We start from the raw sequence: 22,708 nt of genomic DNA on the forward strand, positions 1-22,708 counted from the left end.
CTTGAAGAGCTGGCCCTTGGCACTGAGTGCTGTTTGGGGGTTCTTCAAACCAACAGTAGCAAACTCAGACTGGGCAGAACACACGTCTAAAATAGGTTCAGAGCACTGCTAATGGATTTCCCTCTTCCCTTGGATGATATATACCAGCTGTCTCTAACACAGACATTCAATTCTGTAACAAATCTTTCATTTTAATCAGAGGCATGAAAATCATTAATGCTGAGGTTAAACTTCAGGAAATGGGAGAGAAACAAACAATGGCTGGACTGGATCAAAAGAAAATCCCATTTATTCATTCAATGCTGTATTTTTGACAGTGACCAGTAATGTGTATCTATGGGAATGTATAAAAACAATTGAGGCACAAAATTAAATTTCCTTGATAGAACTGCCCAACTCCCAGGAAAGCTGAGGCATGTTGCCTGCTTGTCCCTTATATTGGGGACTTCAGAAGAGCCTTCTTCTCTACATCTCAAATTCACATGTATGGCTCTGGTCACAGAGAATCCCAAAACAGCACCCTGCTCTCCTTTCAGACCCAACTTTCCTCTTAAGACAGGCAGATGTAACTCTAGGTCTGGAACACAGCTAAGGGAAGAGCCTGCTACATGGAGAAAAGCTCCCACTGGGTAATGGTATTACACTCCATGCTGTGTAACAAGAACTACCTTTAGGAACTTGCAGCACCAACTTTAGACTTCAACTACTCAGTGTCCAGAACCTGCCCTTCTGCTCAGCAGAGGCTCCTGCCAGTGCCCAGTCACACTTGGCATGAACAAAGACAAAACAAAGGGAACTCACTGCTGTCTCCAGCAGCTGAGATAAAATTGTATTATGGGGGTGGATGCCCCCATGTTAATTTGACCCTGCTTGCCCAGACCACAGAATGAAGGGCTTTACACATACAGAAGAGACTAAACACACTGCATTGCTTTTGGAATTAAAAGTACAACAATTATCCATGACAGTTTGCAGCAAGACTCCATGCACAGCACTATGGTGTGCATGAACATCTTTTGTCTGTGGGGAACAGTTACCAAAGATGCCATGTAGATCTTTATTACAACAGATTATTATTACCACAAAAGATGTGCCAGGAAAACACAAGTAGTATATATTAAACTATAGTATATATTAGTATATAGTATATATTAAAATATAGTATATATATTATGGAGAACTTGCTGGTATGTGGAACTCAACCACCAAAGTTCCTCTTCCACAATCCCCACTCACCCACAGCCTGATCAATGCCCATCATCTGTGCACAAAGTTTAACTCTGTTTTATTAATAGTACCATGAAATCTGGATGTATAAGAAAGTGCTCTACTATATAAAGCCATATATTGGGATTTTTTTTCTCCTGCTGAAATAATTTCTAATTTAGTTACTATAGAAACCATCCTGCAGCCATCCTAAAAAAAAAAAAATAAAAAAAATCTCTGTATATATTTACACTCACACTGAGAAAAAGAAGAGGAGAAAAGCTGGAATGTACCTGTACATGCAAGAGAGAAATGGCCAAGCAAAACAGATTTGACAGTAATTTATAGGAGCACAGCTAAAACCCCTTAAAATCTAACAGCAATATTCATTCATATGATTGCCATCACTAACAAAGCCATGAACGTGCAAAAACCTCTGCCTACAGAAAATCAGGGCCTTTCTTTACTGCTCAGGAAACAAACAGGTACAATAATGCAGCAACACTGTTTTTTCTTAGAACTGAAAAAGGGAAGTTCTGAGCATCCTGACATTATTCTAATATGTCAAACGAGAAGAAGTCAGGGCTAACTGAACATGCCTTTTTTTGCTCATTAAAGTTGCAGATGAGTGACAGCTAACAAATTATACAACAGCCCATGACACGCAGATCCAGACCAGCAGTTCTGCAGTAAAATTTACCAAGAGACAACTTTACCCAGGTTTATTTCTTTTCATACAGTGCTGTCATAAACATTTCATAAATAATTCTACTAGGAGTATGCATGATTTATAAAATGTCTGGGAGGAGCTGCTAGCTTTCTCTCTTGCACTCTGTTGTTTGTACTTGTAAAATTGAGTCAGCTGTAATTTCAACAACCCTAAATCTTCTCTACAAGAGATAAAAAACACCAGTGCTACTTGCTGCAGAAGAAAAAGGTACTGCAGGAGTAAAATATCTACAGAAAACCACTGAGACACTCATTTAACTCTTTTGTATCATGAAGGCTGAAGAGTTCTCAAAACAGAAAACCCAGTGTTTATTTGCTTTATGGAAGCAAATAAACCTTTTGGGTAAAAGGTTTCTGTTGGAAATAACCCTGGGGGACATTAATAGGCTCAGAAAATCTTAAGGCTGGCCATATAATTTCTAAGATTAGATGAGACTACTTTTGTAGAGTGCTAGAATTTGTGTTTTATCACCCGAGTCTGTATGTGAAGACAGGAGCTGGGACAGTGGGCTGCAGCACCATCTGCACAGGGGATGACACACCAGAGCTCTGACCCAGATGGTGCAGCTCAGTCTCTTCCCCACTGCCTGCCTGGGAGCTCTGCATGAGAACAGAATAGTTGTGCTTTAACCCAGGCAAGGTCAATGCAGAGCTGGGAGGTTGTTTTCCAAGTTGTTCACAGATTTAGGTTTGTCCAATTCTGGAATGTCAGCTGACACCACCAGCTTTTTGTCATGGGCACTTGTAGCCCTTTCCCGCTTAGATCTGGATTTTCTCACTGTGCTATGTCTGTGTCATCTGCTCTGGATTAATGCCACATGCTTCACACAATGTTACTTGAAGAGGATTTTGAAAATATAGCTGGGTAGAAAATGAGACCACCAAAATATTTTATCATGCTAAACTCGTGCCTGTTACCAGGAAGACTAACCTGCATGCATGCAGGAATAAGTCAAGATGTCCCCACAGCTGAGACATTGAAGTTCATCCCCAAACAAAAATTTCTGAAGCCTGGGGACAGTGGTCTACATGGAGGACTCCAGACTAACACCGCCTTTGTATGTTGACAGACCCAAGTTCAAACTGAGAATATAATTTACAAACACCTTCTGTCTCTTCTACCAGTATTCCCAATATCTTGCAGTGGGCCAGCAAATACCTTTTGTTGAAAGTTGTTTTTTCTTTCAAAGTGTATCTAACTTCTGATCACAGAAATCAAATATGGGAATTAAGTTTCTGTTGATGTACAAAATAACATTATTACACTGCTGCCTAGTACCTATACTAGCACATTTCTTCCTTCAGAGTATAAAAATATCAGTATGCAGAGTAAGAAATAATTACTTTCTGAAATAATGCTAGAAAATTCCACCTAGGAATATAGTGGAATCTCTTTAAATTAAATTAGCTAGCATTAGCATTCAAAAACTAGACACGATTTAGGTCAACCACTGATCTCTCTTAATGTGGTAATTCACATTTTCAAGTACAAACACTCCCTTATACATACCTCTCAGTTCCCTACTGCTCATCTTCCTCATACATTAAAACAGAATACTTTTGACACTTAAACCTGCAGTGATGAACAAGTCAGCCTTGGTCATGCAAAGTTCACACTTGGCTTGAAGCACGTTGAATAATTCCTTTAATTTCCACAAGAATACTTGCACTATGTGAATCCGAGTCCAAGCATTCAGCAGTGTGAGGGGCTAATCACAGCAGGACTTTTGTAGGGAAAAACTGGCAGACAGTGCAGGGAAACGAGCAGAAAGCCATGCAGCCATCAGGTGAGCACTGTTTAGTGTGCCCATCAGGCTGTGCCCTGGTTTCAGCTGGGACAGAGTTAATTCTATTCCCAGTAGCTGGTACAGCGCTGTGTTTTGGATTCAGTGTGAGAATAATGTTGATAACACACTGATGTTGTAGTTGTTGCTAAGCAGTGCTTACTCTAAATCAGTTTCCCAGGCTCTGCCAGTGAGGAGGAAGCTGGGAGGGAGCAGGGCCAGGAGAGCTGACTGGGACTGGCCGGACTGTGGAACAGAGGTGTGTGTATATAAACCAGCAGAGAAACTGGGGGGAGCTGGTCGGGAGCTGCTGGGGAACTGCTACACCAGTCAGCAGGTACTGAGCAGCTGGACTGTGCATCACTGGTTTTTCCTGGGTTTTATTCTTCTCTATTTCTTACCTCCCTTTTCATTACTATTATTATTTTTTATTTCGATTTTTTAACTGATCTTAGTCGATGGGCTTTACCTTTTCTCTGATTCTCCTCCCCATCCCGTGGAGGGTATGGGAGGGGAGTGATCAGATGGGTGCATGGTATTTAGTTGCTGGCTGACAGTACTTGTTAATCAAAACTTCTCCCCAGAAAGATGTAATGATATAGAAACCCTTTTTGCAGGCTGATCCATGAATCAATTTTGAACCATTGTCAGTATTCCTTAATTGTTCAACCCATCTGAGGGATTATAATCAGAAAAGAGCATTTACCTTGTACTTAAAAGAGGTTTGCAGAGGTGCTAATTAACACAACATACAGCAAAAATGAAGGCAGATGTTAACAGATACAAAGCTGAAATAAATTTCACAATTCCAATATTAAAACACAAGTACTGGATGGGGAAGCAGAGACACAAAATTTTGTCACTTCCATCACAGGCAACCACATAGCAGATCTGGACTGTGCTCAGCCCAGAATGACAAGCACAGCATCTCCAGGCTCTCACCACACACTGTAAATCAGACCTGCTAAAGAACCCTATCACAGAACAAAAGGCAAAAACCCTGGGACATACCACAGAAAAACCAAAGATACCAAAGACAACGGCAATGTGTAAGTGGCAATCACAGCAGGGAATCTGACAGATAAATGCCCATGTGAGTCTCAGAAGCTTTCTGTGTCCCACATCAGTGGGAGGCACAGACACAGGGACAGTCTCTGTGACAGTGCTGCTGCCTTGCTGTGAGACTTGGAGCCTCTTTCTGCTGAGCCATGCTACAGAGAGCAGAGCACAAGAAAGCTCCTTCCAGCTCAGGAGATCTCTTAGAGCGAATAGCACTATTTTTCCATCATGAGAAATGCAGGTTGAGTTGAGAAACAATAAACAAGAGGATAATTAAGATGAACCAAATTAGAATTTTTAAAGAGGGCTCAGCCATCAAGCATAGGATAAATGATGCATAACTGAAAAAAAAGTTGGTGCTTCTCTCCCCATGTTTTCAAGCTCACCAGAAATAATCCTTCTAGTGTGGCTCCCTTCAAGAGAGAACCGTTCACCCAGTAAATATCTCCGCAATTCTCCTTTCCTTTAGCTGCTCATGGCTCGTTTAACGTGCCTGTGTGGCATTTCACCTCCCCATCCCTTTGCACAGCCTTTGGAATGAGAAGCAGGTGTTGCAGGGCTGGCTGAGAAGGCGTGCTGTGTTTATCAGCTGTGTAAACTTACGTTGAAGAAATTGGTCTTGTTCCTCTCGCAGAAGAGGCCCTGTGCAGGCATGTGCTTCAGCTGCTGCCAGGGCACCCCGCTGCCCAGCAGCACGTCCCGTGCCCACTGCAGGTTCTGTGGACAACAACAGCCAGGTGAGTTGTAGGCAGAGGATGAAAAAAATACAAAACAAAGCACACTTTTAGTTATTAACCTGCAGTGTCTTTTCTTGTTCTCCACAAACTTGTTGCAAGAGTGTTTGTTCTCCCCACACGCTGTCTGGAAGCATTCCCAGCTCTTCCCTCTGGCCACCCACCTGCAGGGAATACCTGCCAGAGCTGAGGCCTCAGCCCTCAGCCTTCTTTTAATGGGGTGCTGAATTTACACATTTTAGCCCTACCCAGCCATTGCCCTCCATTTAAGTTCACTTAACCTCCCTGGAAATTCCATGTCTGTCATCAAACTTGGTTCATAGCGCTCAGTGAATTAACAAGAAAGTATCAGCAGGGGACTAAACGGTAGATGACAACCAAAAATTGATAAAAGCACTATCCCTCTAAGAGTTCAATGAACCTCTCTTCTGTAGCTGAGACCTAGGGACAGCTGTTGGCTCCAGGCAGAATGTTACCAACAGATGGGACAGTTATTAATTGGGAGATTTCACTGATGGAAGCTTTGCTTTATTTCATTTTTTATTTCAGGGTTCAAAAGTGGCATTTGAGTCTCATTTGACCAGCTTTTGTACAGAAAACTTCACAACAGAGGACGTGAAAGAAAGAGGGAGATGTTTGGTTCATAAAGACAAATGAGAATGTTGCACTCTGGCTTTTGTTCTGTGGACTGGAAATACACTTCTGTGAGTCATAAATGTGATTAAGTCATGTCCATCCAAGAGGCATATTCCAGTTGTAATATCCTTTTTTTGTGTGTGTGTGTGTTGGGGTGGGAGGTTATTAGCAAAGTTCTTATTCCTGTGCTCCAGATTATTTTTGTTTATGAGACCCTGGTGAAACAGTAAAAGCTCTGCTCAATCATCACTGCCTTTGTGCTAATGACAATAATAATGCAAAAATCTCCAGTGTCTTACCAGAACTGGAGCATCCCCTCCAGCAAAATGCTGATTATGGATTCATGTGCAAGAGAGCTGAATGCTGGCAATAACAACCAGATATTTATGGGTGTCAAAATTCCCTCATTCTGAGAGCTGATAGAGGTACTTACAGAGGACCTTCATGATTATAGTGCAGCATAATCAAGGCGATTTGGACTGCTTTGTTTTGGTATGGAACAAATACATATTCACTCATAAATATCACAAGGTACTTTCTGGCTGGTCATGGGAATCAGTAAATTTAATTATTATCACTGAGTGTCAAATTTAATTAAGACTGAAGAAAGCAGAGGGTGTAAACTCAGCTGCATACTAACTTTTTTCTACATAGCTTCTTTTGTAATATGTATTTCTGTAATCCTGTTAACCTAATCCTGAAAAATACTTGGAAATACATACAGAAGAAAATACAACACAAGAGAACCTACAAAAATCTGGTCTTCCATGAAAGTTATCTTGTTTTGAACAAAATCAGAATCCAACAAAAATAAGCCTATTGGAACATCCAAGATCCAGGCACATAAAATGCTTTATTTTGTGCTAATCACAGTCATCAGAAATGTAAGTTAATTCCAAGTGTGAAAATGAAGTAAAAGTTGCCTGAAGTGTGGTAATCTGAATCTTACAGTTAAAATTATCACATAAAAATTCAAGGAAAACAAAACCCCTAAGAAAGTTTCAATCCCACCACAAGACTTAAATTGAAAATCCCAGTCTAAAGAAACGTTAGCTGGGGGTGTATTCCCGAATGGAAGTTTTACAAGGAAAAGGTGAAGAGATCATTAATTGTATCATTAATTGTAGCGTCATGCTCTGGTGCTGGGATGTGCTGTGCACATTACACTGACCATCCACAGGCATGAGTTTGGTACACATAATTCACAGGCTTTTATTGAACAAGATGATGGCAGAAACCCAGCTAGGAGGAGAAAAGATCATTCAGACAAATGGGGCAATTACACGGTAACTTCACACAATCAAAGCTAATAGGAATAAAAGACATAGTTACAGATTTTCCACTACCCTTCTCCTTAAATCAGCATGATCACTTATTCCCAGTAAATATGCCTGAGCAGGTCTCAACTCATTAGATTTCACAGAGTCTGCTCTGCTTGATTTTCAGCTGATGAAGTTATTAGGAGTGGGTGAAGGGATCCAGGACACAGCAAAAAGGATTTATTCCTCTTGGCACACTGCTTGCCAGTCTGAAATGCTGGATTTGGCTGTCTGACTCAGGGCCATTATGAAATACTCTTTCCAGTTCAGTTGTTGCCTCCCACATCTTTATCACCCCAAGATTCAAAGACAAGATGACTGACAGGGTACAGCAACTTGCAAAAAAGCTAAAGTAGAAAAAGAAAATCTCTCTGGGTCAACCAAGTGGAACTCTGAGTCACCTGGGATGGATACCCCTGAACTCAATGGTGTCAGAAGCACCTTTACCTAAATTGGAAACTCCACAAAGTGTTTCTGAGAGGTGAACAGAACACTCCAGTATAATTTAATCCTTCCCTCTGACTTCATTTACAGTCCATTAGAAGACTTTGTCTCAAAAACCTCCTCCTACTCCTGCATCAAATAAAAGCAAAATAAAAAGACTACTGATTTAAAGGGTGGCCTTTTAGATGAACTGTTATTATCAAACTGTTTCTACTTGAAGTGGTTACATCTATTATGCTCCTAGATTGTGTCTGTATCTAAGTATATATTAAGCCTACATACATATAATCTTGGAATTTTTACATGCATGTATAATGCCTGGTTTGACTAACTTGTCACATCACTGACCTCATGTCACACCCAACATTCATTTCCCCATTAAGTGCTCTGCTAATAACAGACATAGAACATACAAACTTAACTCACAGAGTCTTTGTGAGCAGGTTCTTCCAGGATTTACAGAGCACTTTTTATTTTGAGATTACAAAAAGCATGTAAGTAAATATTTTTATTTCCTGACCACCTGCTGCTTTATCAGACCAGTTCCACATGGTCTTTAAGGACCATAAGGCAAATACTTTCCACAAAGTTACACTGACAGTGTCTTGCCAAGTCCTAACTTCTCCTTCCAAACTGTGCCAACATTCATTGTGGAGGTAAAAATCACCAAGGATGAAGACTTGACTTTAAGACAACGTTAATGGGAAACTAAAACTACTGTCTGAACTGGCAATGAAGTATCTTCTGAAAATTCATCCACACTTCCCTGCATTTACTCCAACTAAAAACAGCTATGTATAAATTTGTTCTCATAACAGACTAAAACAAAGAAAAATAGACTCCAAATATTAAGCTGGATTTTGCAGTGGAAAAAAAAAAAACAACAGAAAATGTAACCAAACAAAATGTTCAAAGAGTTTGAAAAGACATTTAAAAAGCACTCAACAACTATCTTTGCTAATTTCACAACAGCAAAACCAGGAAAACTGTGAAATGGGAGAAAACAGATTGCATATGGAAAACTTGTTTTTCTATGCACTGTGGAGACCTGCCAATCCTCTCCTTTCCCAGCCAACCATGAATTTTGGCCATCAGTCTAAATTCTTCATGCAAATTCCTGGCGTTGGAACATAAATGCTGAATTTTCCAAGATGGTTATATGCATTTAAAAATTAATCTCAGTTTTCTAAAATTTACCACTCTGCCCCCCTACAACACAATAATCTCATTTTTAAAATCAGACTTATCATGAGTAAATATAAGCATAATTCTTACTCCAGTTATTGCTAACAATGCTTAGATCCATTTTGTGTTTTAAGTTTGTACAGGAGTATAACTTCCACTAAAGACACAGTAATGTGCCATTAAAACACAGACATTGGACAGTGCTCTACAAAAGAACCTGAATGAGTCATTAAAGAAAGAAAATGTAAAATCCATGTGAAAATATGTAGTACACATACATCAAAAAGAGGATTTTTTGGGTTTTGCCGTGTCAAGTGGCAGTTCATTATGCAGAAAAGTAATAAAAAAGGACATTAAAACCCAAAAATGCCCATTGAAGCCAGCCTGGTAACTACTAGGCTCAAACAGGCAGGATTCCATTTTTCTGAGTTCCAAGAGGAAACAGATTTAGACAATGATGTGTATTTCGCATAGAAATCCATCACTGAGTTGATATTTATATAAGGAGGGAGATATAAAAAGCAAAAGAGAAAGCTTCATCAGGGAAAAATAATAGAAGAAAATATTTTGCAAAAGTTCCTCAGGCAAGGACATGCTATTTGAACCAATAAATTGAAAACAGGCAGCTTTTTTTGTTGAATGTTGATACAAGATCATGTCAGCAACAGTAGTGACAGATTGCAGGAATCTATGGCTCCTATTCATGATTAGCTCCATGGAAAAATTAACAACTGTTACATACAAACAGCGTAAGAATGTTTTCAAAACAGGCTCTCTATAAAAAAGAGTGATATTTTTCTGGATAATCACTCTACAGACAAATGGAATATTCATCACCTTCCAGTAGGTTGGTAAGATTTGCTTGTGCTCACTTTGCAGTGACACTGGTGATGTTTTCTACTTTGAAGCCAGAGATACAATTTGTTTCCCTTCCCTGTTGTTCACATAAGCTTCAGTACTGGGGAGGAAGAAAATTCAGAAAGCCATGCAGAGCAGCGTATGATCTAATACAAGACTTCCAAATATAAAATCTGTGAGTTCAAACCTTGATTATGACAATTAGTAAAATATCTCTGATCATTTCAATGTACTACTGCTACACATTTTACCAACAAAGACCCAGGATACCCAGAAAGTTTATGTGTCACATGTGTTTACACAATACTGATTAATTTCTGCTCCAAATCACTTTTCAGTCCGCTTATTCAGTAAAATAAATAATTGCTGTCATTTTTATGAGAACATCTTAATTTATGTGACATATCTAAAATGTAATTCTCTGCTGAATGACAGAAAATTACTTAGTTCAGTAATAAAAAAAGAAATTTTCTCCTTAACTGACCTCACACACGAGTCAGACAATCCAGGAGCTGAAGTCTTCCCAAAGTGTACCCTCATTCCAAACTGCATGAACAAGCTGCCTTTTAACTCTGAGGCTTCTGCAGCAGTGCCAGTGGCAGCAGAGCTGCTTTGCCTGTGCTCAGAGCTCACCTTGTGGGTTTTGCTGTAGGTGTACAGGTAGGCCAGCCTGTAGAGGCTCTTGTAGTGCTGGGGGAAGCGGCTGAGGCACAGGCAGAAGGAGGAGATGCACTGCTCCGTCAGGAACTTGCGCTGCTCCTCCAGGTCTGCGGGGAGGCCGTGAGGAAATTCAGATGCATCCTCTCCACAAGGCTCAGCTTTCTTCTTGCAGTCCCACTGTGAGGCTGGGGGGATGGCAGCTTTGAGGGAATTGCCAGAAGCACACTGAGGATCCACCACCAGCTTTTGGCCAGTAGGCTCAGCAGGATCGTAAGATTCTGAGCTCTCCAGAAGCTCTTCTGACTTCCCTGCAGCTGGAACAGTAAGAGGAACGTGACAGAGAAATTGCCATTTCCAAATGGCACATGACATATAGAAAATGATAAAAATTCAATATGACAAAAGATAATCCTTTTCTTCATTAAAGCATAGACAGAAATACTGAAAAAAAATTTATGACTATTCATTATGTTTGTTGAATAAGTAATCTGCAACTCATTGACAGAGCCACACAGTGCTACCTCCATTGTCTTCATTTGGGTTTTATCCTGAACAATATTATGAATTCAGCACACCTTACACAATGCAGGGTTTTATGTACTCTTGGAAGATTAAGGAGAAGGAGAGAAGAAAGCCACAATAAAAGAGTAAATTCAGTAACATTTTATTGCAAAGAAAAGAAAAACCAGAAAATTAAAGCCACCCTCCCAAGTGAAATGTATTATTCTTAATAATCTGCCTAGCAGAACACAATCCCAGAACACAAAATGGGCTCAGGAAGAATGATCAGCAGCAGCTCACCTGCTAGTCTGCATGATGTAGGACCTACAGTTCCCTGTAAATATTTTTGTGATTAACTCAGTAACTTATAATTCAATTGACCCATCTTTTGCTGAAGGACACCAAATCTTACCTCAGGAGGCAATTTGTTACAGTGGCAGCTTCCACATTTCCTGCTAGCTAACAATTATTGCTGGAAAAACACATGCTACATGCAGATTAATTTCTTTAACTTTGATTTTTAGTCATGCAAGTTTAGCATGCCTTTGTCTTTGCTAGGATAAAGAGCTTCTTACATTAGATCTTATCTCCCAGCAGAGAGATACATTAAAATGTACTTCATCCTCAAATAAAAAGCTGCTTCATAACTTTTTCTCTGATAAGGCTGAACTTTTGAGTCAAACAGGTTCTAAGAACTCACATATTTCAAAATGTGCTTGCCTGATGTCTATGTCCATTTTAATTTTACCATACAGGTAGCTTTATGGAACAACATCTGTTCTAATAAACACCGGTTATTTTAGAATGCACTTGATGGTTTTTCTGCCAGACAAATGATGACAATAACACAACTCACTGCAAGCCTTTTGAAAAAGAGCCATGTTTTCAGTCTAGTAGCCAAAAGACTACTGGACTTCGTGATTATGGAAGTACTATTTCACAAAACTAGGAACTGGCATCTATTTCAGCATGTTAATGCAAGCACCACCACAGGCTTCCCTGCTTAGGCAGGACTGAAGCAAAATATTTTCAAAAACAAGAAACCAAGGTAACCCAAGTCTGCAAACAAAGAGATAACTGCTTGGCACTTGTTCCTAGTGAGATCAGGGAAGTGATTCAGGACTATCCACACAGCACCATCTCTGGATCTCCGAAACCAGGAAAGTGTCAACTGGCAAAGAAGATTTAACATCCCACAAAAAGCCACAGCCTGGAAAGGTGGACAAAATTTACACATTGGTTTTGTTTGTCTTTCCCTGTTGAAGTCCAGCCTCTTTATCTACTGACACATCCAACTGTACAAACACCACACAAAGGGAAATTCCAGGTAATGGATTTCAAAACCATTTTTCCAGTGGAATACAGAACACTTAGCACTATTATATATGGAAAAATCTGGTAGAGAGCAATTCTCCACTGGAATCAAGTATACAGTGGAATAAAGCATCTAAATTCTACTACCTCTGCTCTTCTCTGTACTGAATATTAAGCTGCTACTGGGACAGAACAAAAAGGGCATCTATTCCTGGGAAAAGAAAAAAAGTCTTGTTTGAGACTATATTCAAATAACTACAGTTTAAATTATTTAAAAGTATGAAACACTGAAGAAAAAGCAAATAATAACCTAAAAGAAGGCAAGTCAGTCAAAGGGCCACCAAAGACAGCTGTTTCTCTTTATTATTTTTTCTTTGTAAGATTTAACAGAGAGGACAAATGGGATTGGTGGCCACATAAGTGAGGCACAGTTCCAAATTTAAGCTACACACATACAGGCAGCAATGATACCTTGCTAAAATTCTTAGTCACAGTGCAGCATATTTCAGTGCATCTGCAAGGCAGGAGAAACATTTTAATGAGACTATTGCAGCTGACATTATCTATTAAATCAGGCATACCCTTTTCCTCTGCAGATCCCAGGGTCTCTTTGCTGAGCATCAGTGTATCAGCACAGGTAGCAGAAATCCTCTTCTCTGTGTAAGTTTTCTTCAGGCTGTCTTGAGAGCTGGCAGGCTCATTAAACATATCCTGTGTGGAACTGGAGTCAGACAGCACTGCTCCAGTGCTATCCTGACTCCTCTCTGCAGAAAGAGATAAAGAAGGAATGCACCACTTCATACTTTTCAAGCTGTTACTTGTCTCTTGCTAACAGCAACACAGAACTGCAGCCACTCTGCAAACTCTTACGACTGCCATATAGGATCCCTAGCCACCACCAAGAAAAGGTATTTCATTCTCACATTTCTTCCTAGAATATAATCCTGGAATTTGATTCAAAAGTGATAAAGCTCAACTTTCAAGAGCAGTTAGACTGGGGACACAATATTTCAGCTAGTATGGCCCTGTGAAATTTCACAGGTTTACTGTACCATTTATCTTGAAAAGCACCCAGTGTAATTTTGAACCTGACACAAGCAAAGTTCAATTGACAAGAGAAAACCATGAAGAACAACACTGGTAAAAAATAGAGGCACAATTAGAGGGCAAAGACTTACAGGAGTGATCTCTGATGCCAACTATTCTGCAGGTGTAAGATGCTACTCAACAAACCTTCTGAAAGGCAATTTGATACGGCAAATAAACAACACATCAAAGAACTAGGCCTAACACAGACAGGGAAACTGGACTTCAAGGCAGCAGACAGAAGAAGAGGAGAAGTGACTTTACCTTGACAGAGTGGAGCAGTGGCTGCTGACTACAGTACAGTCACAACCGAGCTGTTAATCTGCACAGGAACAGGCATCGTGACTTTATCATGGGGGATAAAACACACCTCAGAACAGGCAAGCGAAAACCTCCCACTCATGTCTGAAACCTGCCAGATATAACCCAAGTTCTTTACATCGAGGGTTATCAGAGGCAACCCTGCATGACTAAAGAACACAGCTTAGCCTCTCTGACAGAAAGAGGCCTGCACATTCCCACTGAGATGGGAAACTGGCATTTTTCCATATTGTGCCGACATAATTCGGTGTTGAATATAAAATTCCAATACAGGCAATTCCCTTTAAATCTGGAGTCCACAAGAATTATTTCCAATTTCTTCTTAAGATACTGATACTTGATTCTGTGATCTAGTTAAGTGTCCCTGCTCATTGCAGGGCTGTGGGACTAGATGATCTTTACAGGTCCGTCCCAACCCAAACCACTCCATGATTCTATACAGAAATAGCATAACCAAGAGGGGGTTACATCCATTGTCTAGGTAGTTCCACTGCATTCTGATTCATTAATTTTATTGATAAGATCAAGAAAGAAAATTAACAAAGCAAAAGCCCTTGCTTTAAGATGAGCGGATAATTTAATTGAGTTTCTTCTGTTCTGTCTGAATTGCACTTGTTCGGGAGAGAGCTAAGGGGCTCCTATCAATTTATTTTATCAAGATAAATCCCTCTGCAAACCTTCAGCTTGCAGATCAGGTTCTGCTTATTAGGATTCCAATGAATTTAAACCAAATTTGATGCACTCTGTAGCCTTTTCACTACCACACAAAGAAAACCTTCCCTTTCAGTGAGCAGATCTTAATAAAACTATATCTTGAAAAAGAACGGGGGAACAGTATTTGCTTCCTAATTGGAAGCTATATAAGTTGGTTAATGATGACAAGTTTTATACAGAAAGAATATAATTATAAAGAATGGGAAGAGAAAGATTCTGAAGAGAGGTCAGTCAAGCTTTAAATGACTCATTTATAAAGCTTTAATAACTTTCTGTGATACAAATCGATACTATTGAACTCCCAGTTGACATCAGGAAAACCATTTACAGTAGCTCCCTTGATATTTTTTTAAAATAAGTTTCTGTATCTGTGGCAAAGAGGCTGAATTACTCATCTAGGGGGAAAAAAAAATTGCAAATTTCCAGATGTTGCCACAAGCCTGCAGGTCAGTTCTGATGTGTGGGTTGTGACAGATGAAGCATTAGAATGTAAATCAAGAAGTGCCAGACCAAGTGCCTGGGTGAGATCAGATCACTGGGAAATTACAATAATTTTTCATCATGCAAAGATAGACAATGATTCAACACATTAAATTTCAAATGTATGCATGAGCTTTTCCTTATGGGAACAAATGTAAATACCTCCCTACAATTAGCTAGCTGTTTTAATTTGAAATTTCTCCTTAAATGAGGGTGGGTCTAGGTAGGGACGTTTATTCTCCTTTTCTTTCAATACATTAACTCTATTTAAAAAATAATGGTATTAACATTGGGCTCTCTAATCACTGGAAACCAGAGGAAGATGAGACAACTTTCTATTAAATTAGATATTCCTTGAATGCAGCAGATGCTTTCAAACTAAGTGAGCCACATGGAAAACCCTGGAGTATTCCAGAAATTAGCATCAGCCACCAGTTATTAGTATTAATTTCTCAGAAATCACAGAGGATGGGTAAAGTCCCAGGGAATGTAAAACAAAGTGTAGTACTTATCTTTACAAAGGATGAAAGGTCAAAGCTGTGAGCCAGCCAGCCTTCATTTTCCACAGAATTATTTGAGCATAAATAAATCAATCCTTCTCCAAGCACCCACAAGGTAACGTGATCAGGAGCAGAAAATGTGTGAGTGGATCCCAGCACACAAATTCCCACGTGCCTGGGAAGAATTTGTGATTCTCAAACCAGAACTGGCCAAAACGTCAGGCTACTCCAAACACACCTCAGCAAAGCAGTGCTCTTGAATGTGTAATCAGCAACTTCACAGAAAAAATATGTAAGAGTCTTCCTGTTCTACTGAGCACTGATGAAAATTAAACTTAATTATGGTGTCTGTATTTGGGACCCACATTTTAAAAAAGACACTGAAATAAGGAAAATTAATTCAGAGGAGAGGATAAAAAGTGAGAGATTAATGAGGTGACATATGAAAATTACCAGGAGAATTGGACTTATCTTAAAAAAGATGAGGGAGAATTTCCAAATACATATGATTAACCAAAATAAAAATACAATAATTGCTGTTCATTATTCATTAGGTACAGTGCAAAAGGCAATAGGTTTTAATTGCAGCAAGAAAATTGACTTTTTTCCCCCCCCCCATCTCTATCTTAACTGCTACATACAGTTAGAAAATAGCACAGTGAACCTATAGAATCACTGTAGGCTATCAAAGAGAGGCAGACAAACAGCCATCATTTGTTAGGTTACCCAAGATGTTCCTTGATATAATAAAAGGTTTTAACAATACCTAAATACTGCAGTATGCAATGCAGAACTTCTGGCAACTGCACCAATTCACATCCTAACTCTGGTTTTCTAAAAAGAAAAAAATTGGCAAATTTTGTATATATGAAATTACTATTCACTTCTAGCATAACACAGCTCTTTTTTATAAATATATATATGCTAGATGGACACACAGCACATATTTGTTGTGCTATGAAGCTTTTCCTTTATCTGGGAAGAGCTGACTGCAGTTGAGGCAGTCATTACTGTTACTCAACCTACGTGCCAAAGACTGCAGTGCATGAGGCACCAGAATGAATTCCAAATTCCCAACTGCTAGCAACACCTGCCCTTTTGAATGGCACAAATCCATGGAGAACATCAGTGCTTTTTAATCATTTATGCTATAATTAGAGACAATTTAATGCAAACCAGTGTATTTTAAGAGTTAAAAAGTTACTGGGTTTTGTGTTTTGTTTATCTATTTTCTTAGTTTCCCCACCCAGCAATAGCAGTAAGGCAAGCTTTTCCAAAACTCTGGGGTGGTCCCTTGTTGTAAGAGATTGGTAAATCAAGGACTAAATATTCTTTTGAGAGCCCTCCCTGTAAAGTTCCCTATTACTTCAAAAGCTAAGATAAAAATACAGCTGGGTATTAATGTCCCAAAATTATTATCTGTAGCGGAAATGAAGAGACTAGGGAGAAAGTTTGACTAAATTGTTCATAAGTAACTGTAACAATGTTCCTATGAAAATTATGATCTGATAGTAGATGTTTCTCCTTGGTATTATTATGTTTTGTTTCATTACTTCATTGCATCATTCCTAAGTTTTAGGAAGATTTCAAACAACCTGACGAGCTGAAATCTCTGTTGATGTAAAGTTAAATATTTTATGCTTATCTCTGAAAATTTCAGAAAATGGCACTTGAAAGCAAAATTTTATTTATCTCATTTCCCATAATGTCCTCAACTTGTGACATTTCATTTCAAATCCATGTCAGATTACATCCCTTACTCTGTCAATGGGTGAAAAAGAGCAGCTTTGGACAGGAGATTTGAAAAGGTCAACAGAAGAATCTTGTTAACTTTCCAAGACATTAGTAAAAAAATAGTAATTATTATCAGAAAGATGTCATTGGGAAGAAAGAACTTGTATATTCATCTGTACTGCCAAGACCTTTATTGCATCACATGGAGGTCCTGTCAGTCACATGGATGATTAAATCACTATCATTACTGAAACACATCTGTCACAGATGTTAGAAAAAATATCTGCAGCCCATTTGCCTTAATTCCATGCTTAAGAGCATTTTAACATTAATCTTATCCTGAATGAAATAGGTTTACTGGGTTGGCTTCAAAAATCCCTGTTCCCCACTGTTCCTCCATAGCAGACAGCGATGGCATGTCACTGTCACTGCTCCCTCAGCATTTGGGCACAGCACCTGCAGGCCACCCATCACCAGCACAAAGCTGTGCTGAACTCTGGAGAGCCTAAATGCCTGTTTAATTTTAAAATTAACAGCAAAACAGGGCTCAGTACTCTGGAGAGCCTAAATATCTGTTTAATTTTATAATTAACAGGAAAACAGGGCTAAAACTGAGTCCCTCCAGCACTGAGGAGGGACAAGGAGAGTGATGTGTCACAGTGTGAGTGACCTGAACAGCTCAGACAATCCTAATGACAGAGCTCTCACTGCTAACTGTGATGACCAGGTACCAGCTATGGTACAGACTTGAACAGAATTTATTCCCAGGGGAGCTGAAGCAGAGCTTCGTGGTGCCAATGGGAATGAGGTGTTCTGCCTGTGACAAATATTTGTTATGCAGCTCAGTAATCCCCTTTTGAAACTTTCTGGAAGTTAAAAGGAAGATGGAGAAGACCTCTGAAACGTCTGCATGAAGGAGAAATTAAAAGGGTCAGAAAGCCAAGAGGGTACAACTCACTTCTGAATGGCATCTTTGTCTGTCTTAAACATCTGAAGGAAAATGTGCATCCAGTTATTATAAGAAGGTATCTGAATCATGATAAACTATCAGTTACAGGTCAAAAAATCAGAAATGAGTGGCAGAGAAAGCTTTTCTACAGAGCTCTATACATATGCTAACTCAATTTGCAGAAAAGAAAAATCCTGCTGCACAGTTCAGAGCTTATGAATAAGCAACTATATATAACTAAACAAAAAAAAAACTTGTCTCATGCTATAAAGGTGGGTTGTTCACAGGCTGTGAAGGTACAGACTCTCTTTGTCCTTCCTGGCACCATCTCTCCCCTCTGCATTTGAATATATGAGCATTTTTTCTTTACTGGTCTGCAGTCAGAAACATGATGTATCACAGAATTCTCATTCTGCAAACAGATTCCACCCATAACAGAAGACAACATTTAGCTCTGCATCAAAAGGCACTTGCACATTATTAAAAAACAAAAGAATTGCAAAGATTTGCATGGGAGTAGGTTAATTTAAGGACAGCAATTTAAAGGGAGTTCTCTTTTAACATGAGTCAAAGATGAGAGCCTATGTTTTGTCTGGCTGCACTGAACACAGAATGTGTTTCCGTAACTTACAGTCCTGTTCTGCAGTTCTGTCTTCAAGAGCAGAGCACCAGAGTATCTCACCAATGTCCCACTTATTTGGACAAATGCTTTTTACATAATCTCACACTACATCTCAGTGTGACAATTGTACTAATCAGAGAGAGGTTAAATTGGGGAAAGGTAAAAATGGAGCGCACTGCAATAAACTGGGTGTGATTCATTATTCATGTGGTCCAGTGTGCCATCCCCATGAACATCCAGCACCACGTGCCAGAGCAGGACATGCACTGCAGACCCAGAGATTTCATTTTAACCACTGAAGAGAGAGAATTTTCAGAGCATCCAAAATGCAATGTGGATGTTCTTTTTATGCACAAAAACATCCACTCCATCCCAGAAGCTGATTTAGTTCTGCACGAGTGACAACCTGGTGCAAGAAGTTGCTCAGAGATCACCTTTGTCTCATCAGGATGCTGAGAACCCCCATTTACAAAAACTGTGCATCTTTGTAACATTTGCAGAATTACAGACCGACAAACTATGAAGTGAGACTTCTCCCACAGCACGAAGCAAGGAGCCTTTCCCAGTGAGTTTATCATGCAGGTTCTGCCAATTATTAAAAGCAAGCCGTGACAGGTAAAAGCAGGAAGAGAATGCCTGGGGAACAGAGATTTGTGTAAAGGTTAGAGGCAGCACGGGCAATATTGGTGCAAAAGCAATCAGGCAAAGACAAACACAAAAAAGGACAATTAGTCTAACTACACACGACATACTACATGACATGGATGAAGACTTAAACAATACAACATTTTAACACTGCAATAGCCATGGATACATCATCTGCATACCACCACAGGAATATGGAATTGAGTATCAACACAACAAAGGCATATTACAGCAAAAAAGACCTCCTAAACAATATCCAAATCTGCTTTTTGAGAAACAGATACCTTATTCAGATTTTTTATTTTTTTTTTACTACTTTTCCTGCTTTCTGAACTAGCTCTATTGCTTTTACTGCAATTGGTCTTTACATACATCCAGCCTGCACAGAGGAGGACAGAGAGCATATCTGTTTTGCTATGTAACACTGCCCATTTAGCTGTGTAAATACAGTGACAGCACAGGTAATGGAAGTCTGAGTGCCTGGCAAGTTCCTGAGTTTTCCTGTTTCCTATTTCGCTCTTAGAAAATAAGAATCTGAACCTATGCTTCAGACTTCAAATGCAAGTTTTCACTTTGGAGGGTTATAAAATAGCAATAGGCAGGGGGTGATGACAGGAAAGACAGGATTAACAGAAGGAAAGAAAAGATGTTGCTGAATGGAAGGACAAGAAAGAGAAAGGAAGCTGCCCATTTTACACACATGACAGCAGCAAGTCAGCCAGCAAATAGCAGCTGCCACTCAGCAATACTTTTGTCTCCTTGAAGGAGATATGTGCTAGCAGCTGCCACAAGGAAAAAGAAGTTTACTGGTTCCTTTCTCCCATTTTCATTAAATACATGACTTAAAACTAGTATCACCAGCATTCACTGGGTCTGTAGCCTTTCAATGCTTTCAGCTTTAACAGTGATTTCTGCATATCCCAGTCATCATCTTCCACCAGCAAAACGTACCAGAGAGCCACAGAACTATAACAACACATTTAAATATAATGTATTCAAAGTGAGTCTGTCCTCACAGCTTCACCTATTTAGAGATAAACGCTTGAAGATCAGAACCCCAGTACTTTCAAGAAAAGATGTTTGGCTGTACAGCAATTCTCTCCAGCTTGTAATGAGGTCATTTGCTGCTCTAGAAGACACCGAACTAACAACCCCACCAAAACCCAAACCCACAATACCCACAAAATTAATAGAATAAGTAGAGCTCAGAAGGAACTTCAAGTATTCATCTAAGTTCATTCATTTTTCCATGAGGATAAATTACATCTCCATCATGCCTGGCAGACAGCTGCATCGCCACTTTTTAATGACTTCCAGTGCTAAAATATTGCAGGGTTATACAAAAATGGTATTTCCTAGGACTATTCTAACACTGTTTTCTAATGTTCAGAATGAAAATGAATTTAAGTGCCATATCATCTGTTCTGTCTTCCATGAACATGGACATCTTGGGGTTTTGCCTTTAACTCTCTGTACAGCTTTCAACATTATTTAGGTTACTCTGCTGTCATGTCTCCCCTGAGTCTTCTCTGCACACAAACCATCCCAGTTCCTTCTCTCTTTCCTCACAGGTCATGTCTGCTCAAAGCACAGAACACAAACGTGATCAAAAAAGGTCTCAAAGGTCAGTAATGACCCCAAATAGCATCTTGCTCCTGGTAATAATACATGAAAAAAAGTGTCTAAAAACTGTACAATACCCTTACTTTATTTATGCCATGTATGATCAACACTATCAATACAAGAGTAAATAAGAGTATTGTCGAGCCTCAGAAAAAATAAATGCCTAGGCTGAATTTAGGTCAACTTATTTGTTCCTGAACAACAATACAGACTGCTTCATTTCTTTCAGAATGGTTAAAAAATAATCTAAAAAGTAGTCAAATGATGAGTATTTTCTTGCTATTTTTAGGAATTGTACAATGGAAATGCTGGCACCGGCTTTCTTCAGTGATGTGATTATGTGTAAGATGTCAAGAGTATTTTACTTCAAAAGTATGTATTTTAATACAAGTAAAATGCAAATGCATGCAGAAGAGCACAGTATATGTAATAATATAAAAGTGGAAGACTTCTGAGCCTGTTAGCTCAGCCTGTTAGCTCTTCCATCTGTAACAGCCCCAAGGCAAATGTTTCAGTTTCCTGGGGTTCTTCAATATGCTGTATCCAGGGTTTAGTTGTGCCAGCAACTTACAAAACATTATGAATGATGCAGTACTCTGCAATTCTCCTTGTCATGGTTACACACAGCCTTCCTGAAGATCACCCAAACTCTGCTTCTTCTAGCAGCTGACATTTGGAATTGCTTTGACAGCACAAAGCTCAGTCCCAGCTAGGCTCAGCTTGCAGATCCAGGAACTGCTCCTGCAGCCCTGGCAGAGGCAGATGTTCCTGCACTTGCACCTTCAGCCTTGGCTCAGCAGCCGCCTCCGCTCCCACCGGGCCGTCGGCTGCCACAGCCCGTCGTGTCTCACTTGGAGAGGAGGTACTAACCACACACACTGGAATATTTATCTAGCTTATGGCTCTCCTGGGAGCACTGGGACAGTCTTCAGGACATAAGCAGATGGAAGAAATGCTTCTCACAGGGAATATTACTTAGGAAATATTTAAATATTTGCTCCCTTCTATGCTGTTGTGTCAAAAGACATCAAAAAGCCAATAAAAAAGCCTGATCATAGCCCATAGCCTACATAGCCCATTAACACCTCCGCACTACAAATGATCTCAAAACAGTCTAATGAATTACTCCCAAGTGAAATGCAAGCGATAACAAAATGAACATTTCTCTGTTCAATATAATGAAAGAAATAAAAGAGCTTCTGTCAGTTGCACCAAGAATTGTTGAGGAAAAGGAATAAATGCACCCTGCAGAAATTTCAGGCATAGGAACATTTGTTTCAAAACTGTGTCAACAAAGTTATTTACAAAGTTCCATTCTTCAGAAAATGACAATAGGAAGCAGCCCACCCTCCAGAAATAAATTCATATCAAGCAGAGCATTTCTGTGGGGCCTGGCACATTCTACCAACACCAAGCTAAACACTGTAGATATTTTCCTCCTTGAGTGCTGATACTCATAGATCCAGATGGATAAACAAATGGCTGGAAGAGTAGAATCAGAATCAAATTCCTAGCCAAATATTAAATTCAGGTTACTTAAATTGTAACTTAATTTCTACTACATATGCAATTGCAGACTCTTCGTTAACTCTATGACACCACCCC

The 22,708-nt window shown here is 39.5% G+C and overlaps 1 protein-coding gene and 1 long non-coding RNA gene across 5 annotated transcripts in view; one reads left to right on the top strand and one right to left on the bottom strand.

The window, feature by feature from the left end:
* The window catches only part of CABIN1 (calcineurin binding protein 1), a 105,107-nt gene that overhangs the window by 53,496 nt on the left and 28,903 nt on the right, over positions 1-22,708 (bottom strand). For all 3 annotated transcript variants that reach the window (XM_014253947.2, XM_014253948.2, XM_014253946.2), the window contains exons 28-30: positions 13,011-13,193; positions 10,588-10,928; positions 5,382-5,495 (exon numbers count right to left, since the gene is read on the bottom strand). In XM_014253947.2, the coding sequence (XP_014109422.1) occupies positions 5,382-5,495; positions 10,588-10,928; positions 13,011-13,193 (638 nt within the window). The remainder of the gene's footprint in view (positions 1-5,381; positions 5,496-10,587; positions 10,929-13,010; positions 13,194-22,708) is intronic.
* LOC148182770 (uncharacterized) lies at positions 3,874-7,668 on the top strand. 2 transcript variants are annotated; one of them, XR_015774214.1, is made up of 3 exons: positions 3,874-4,056; positions 5,413-5,515; positions 6,062-7,668. It is a non-coding gene; the product is annotated as an uncharacterized LOC148182770 (long non-coding RNA). The 2 variants fall into 2 exon arrangements; XR_015774215.1 differs by having other exon boundaries at positions 4,024-4,056; positions 5,308-5,515.

The sequence above is a fragment of the Pseudopodoces humilis genome, chromosome 20 (genome assembly GCF_049639895.1).
Source record: "Pseudopodoces humilis isolate 2021_Gansu_Grassland_sample_001 chromosome 20, ASM4963989v1, whole genome shotgun sequence".
In the NCBI taxonomy this organism is placed as follows: Eukaryota; Metazoa; Chordata; class Aves; order Passeriformes; family Paridae; genus Pseudopodoces; species Pseudopodoces humilis.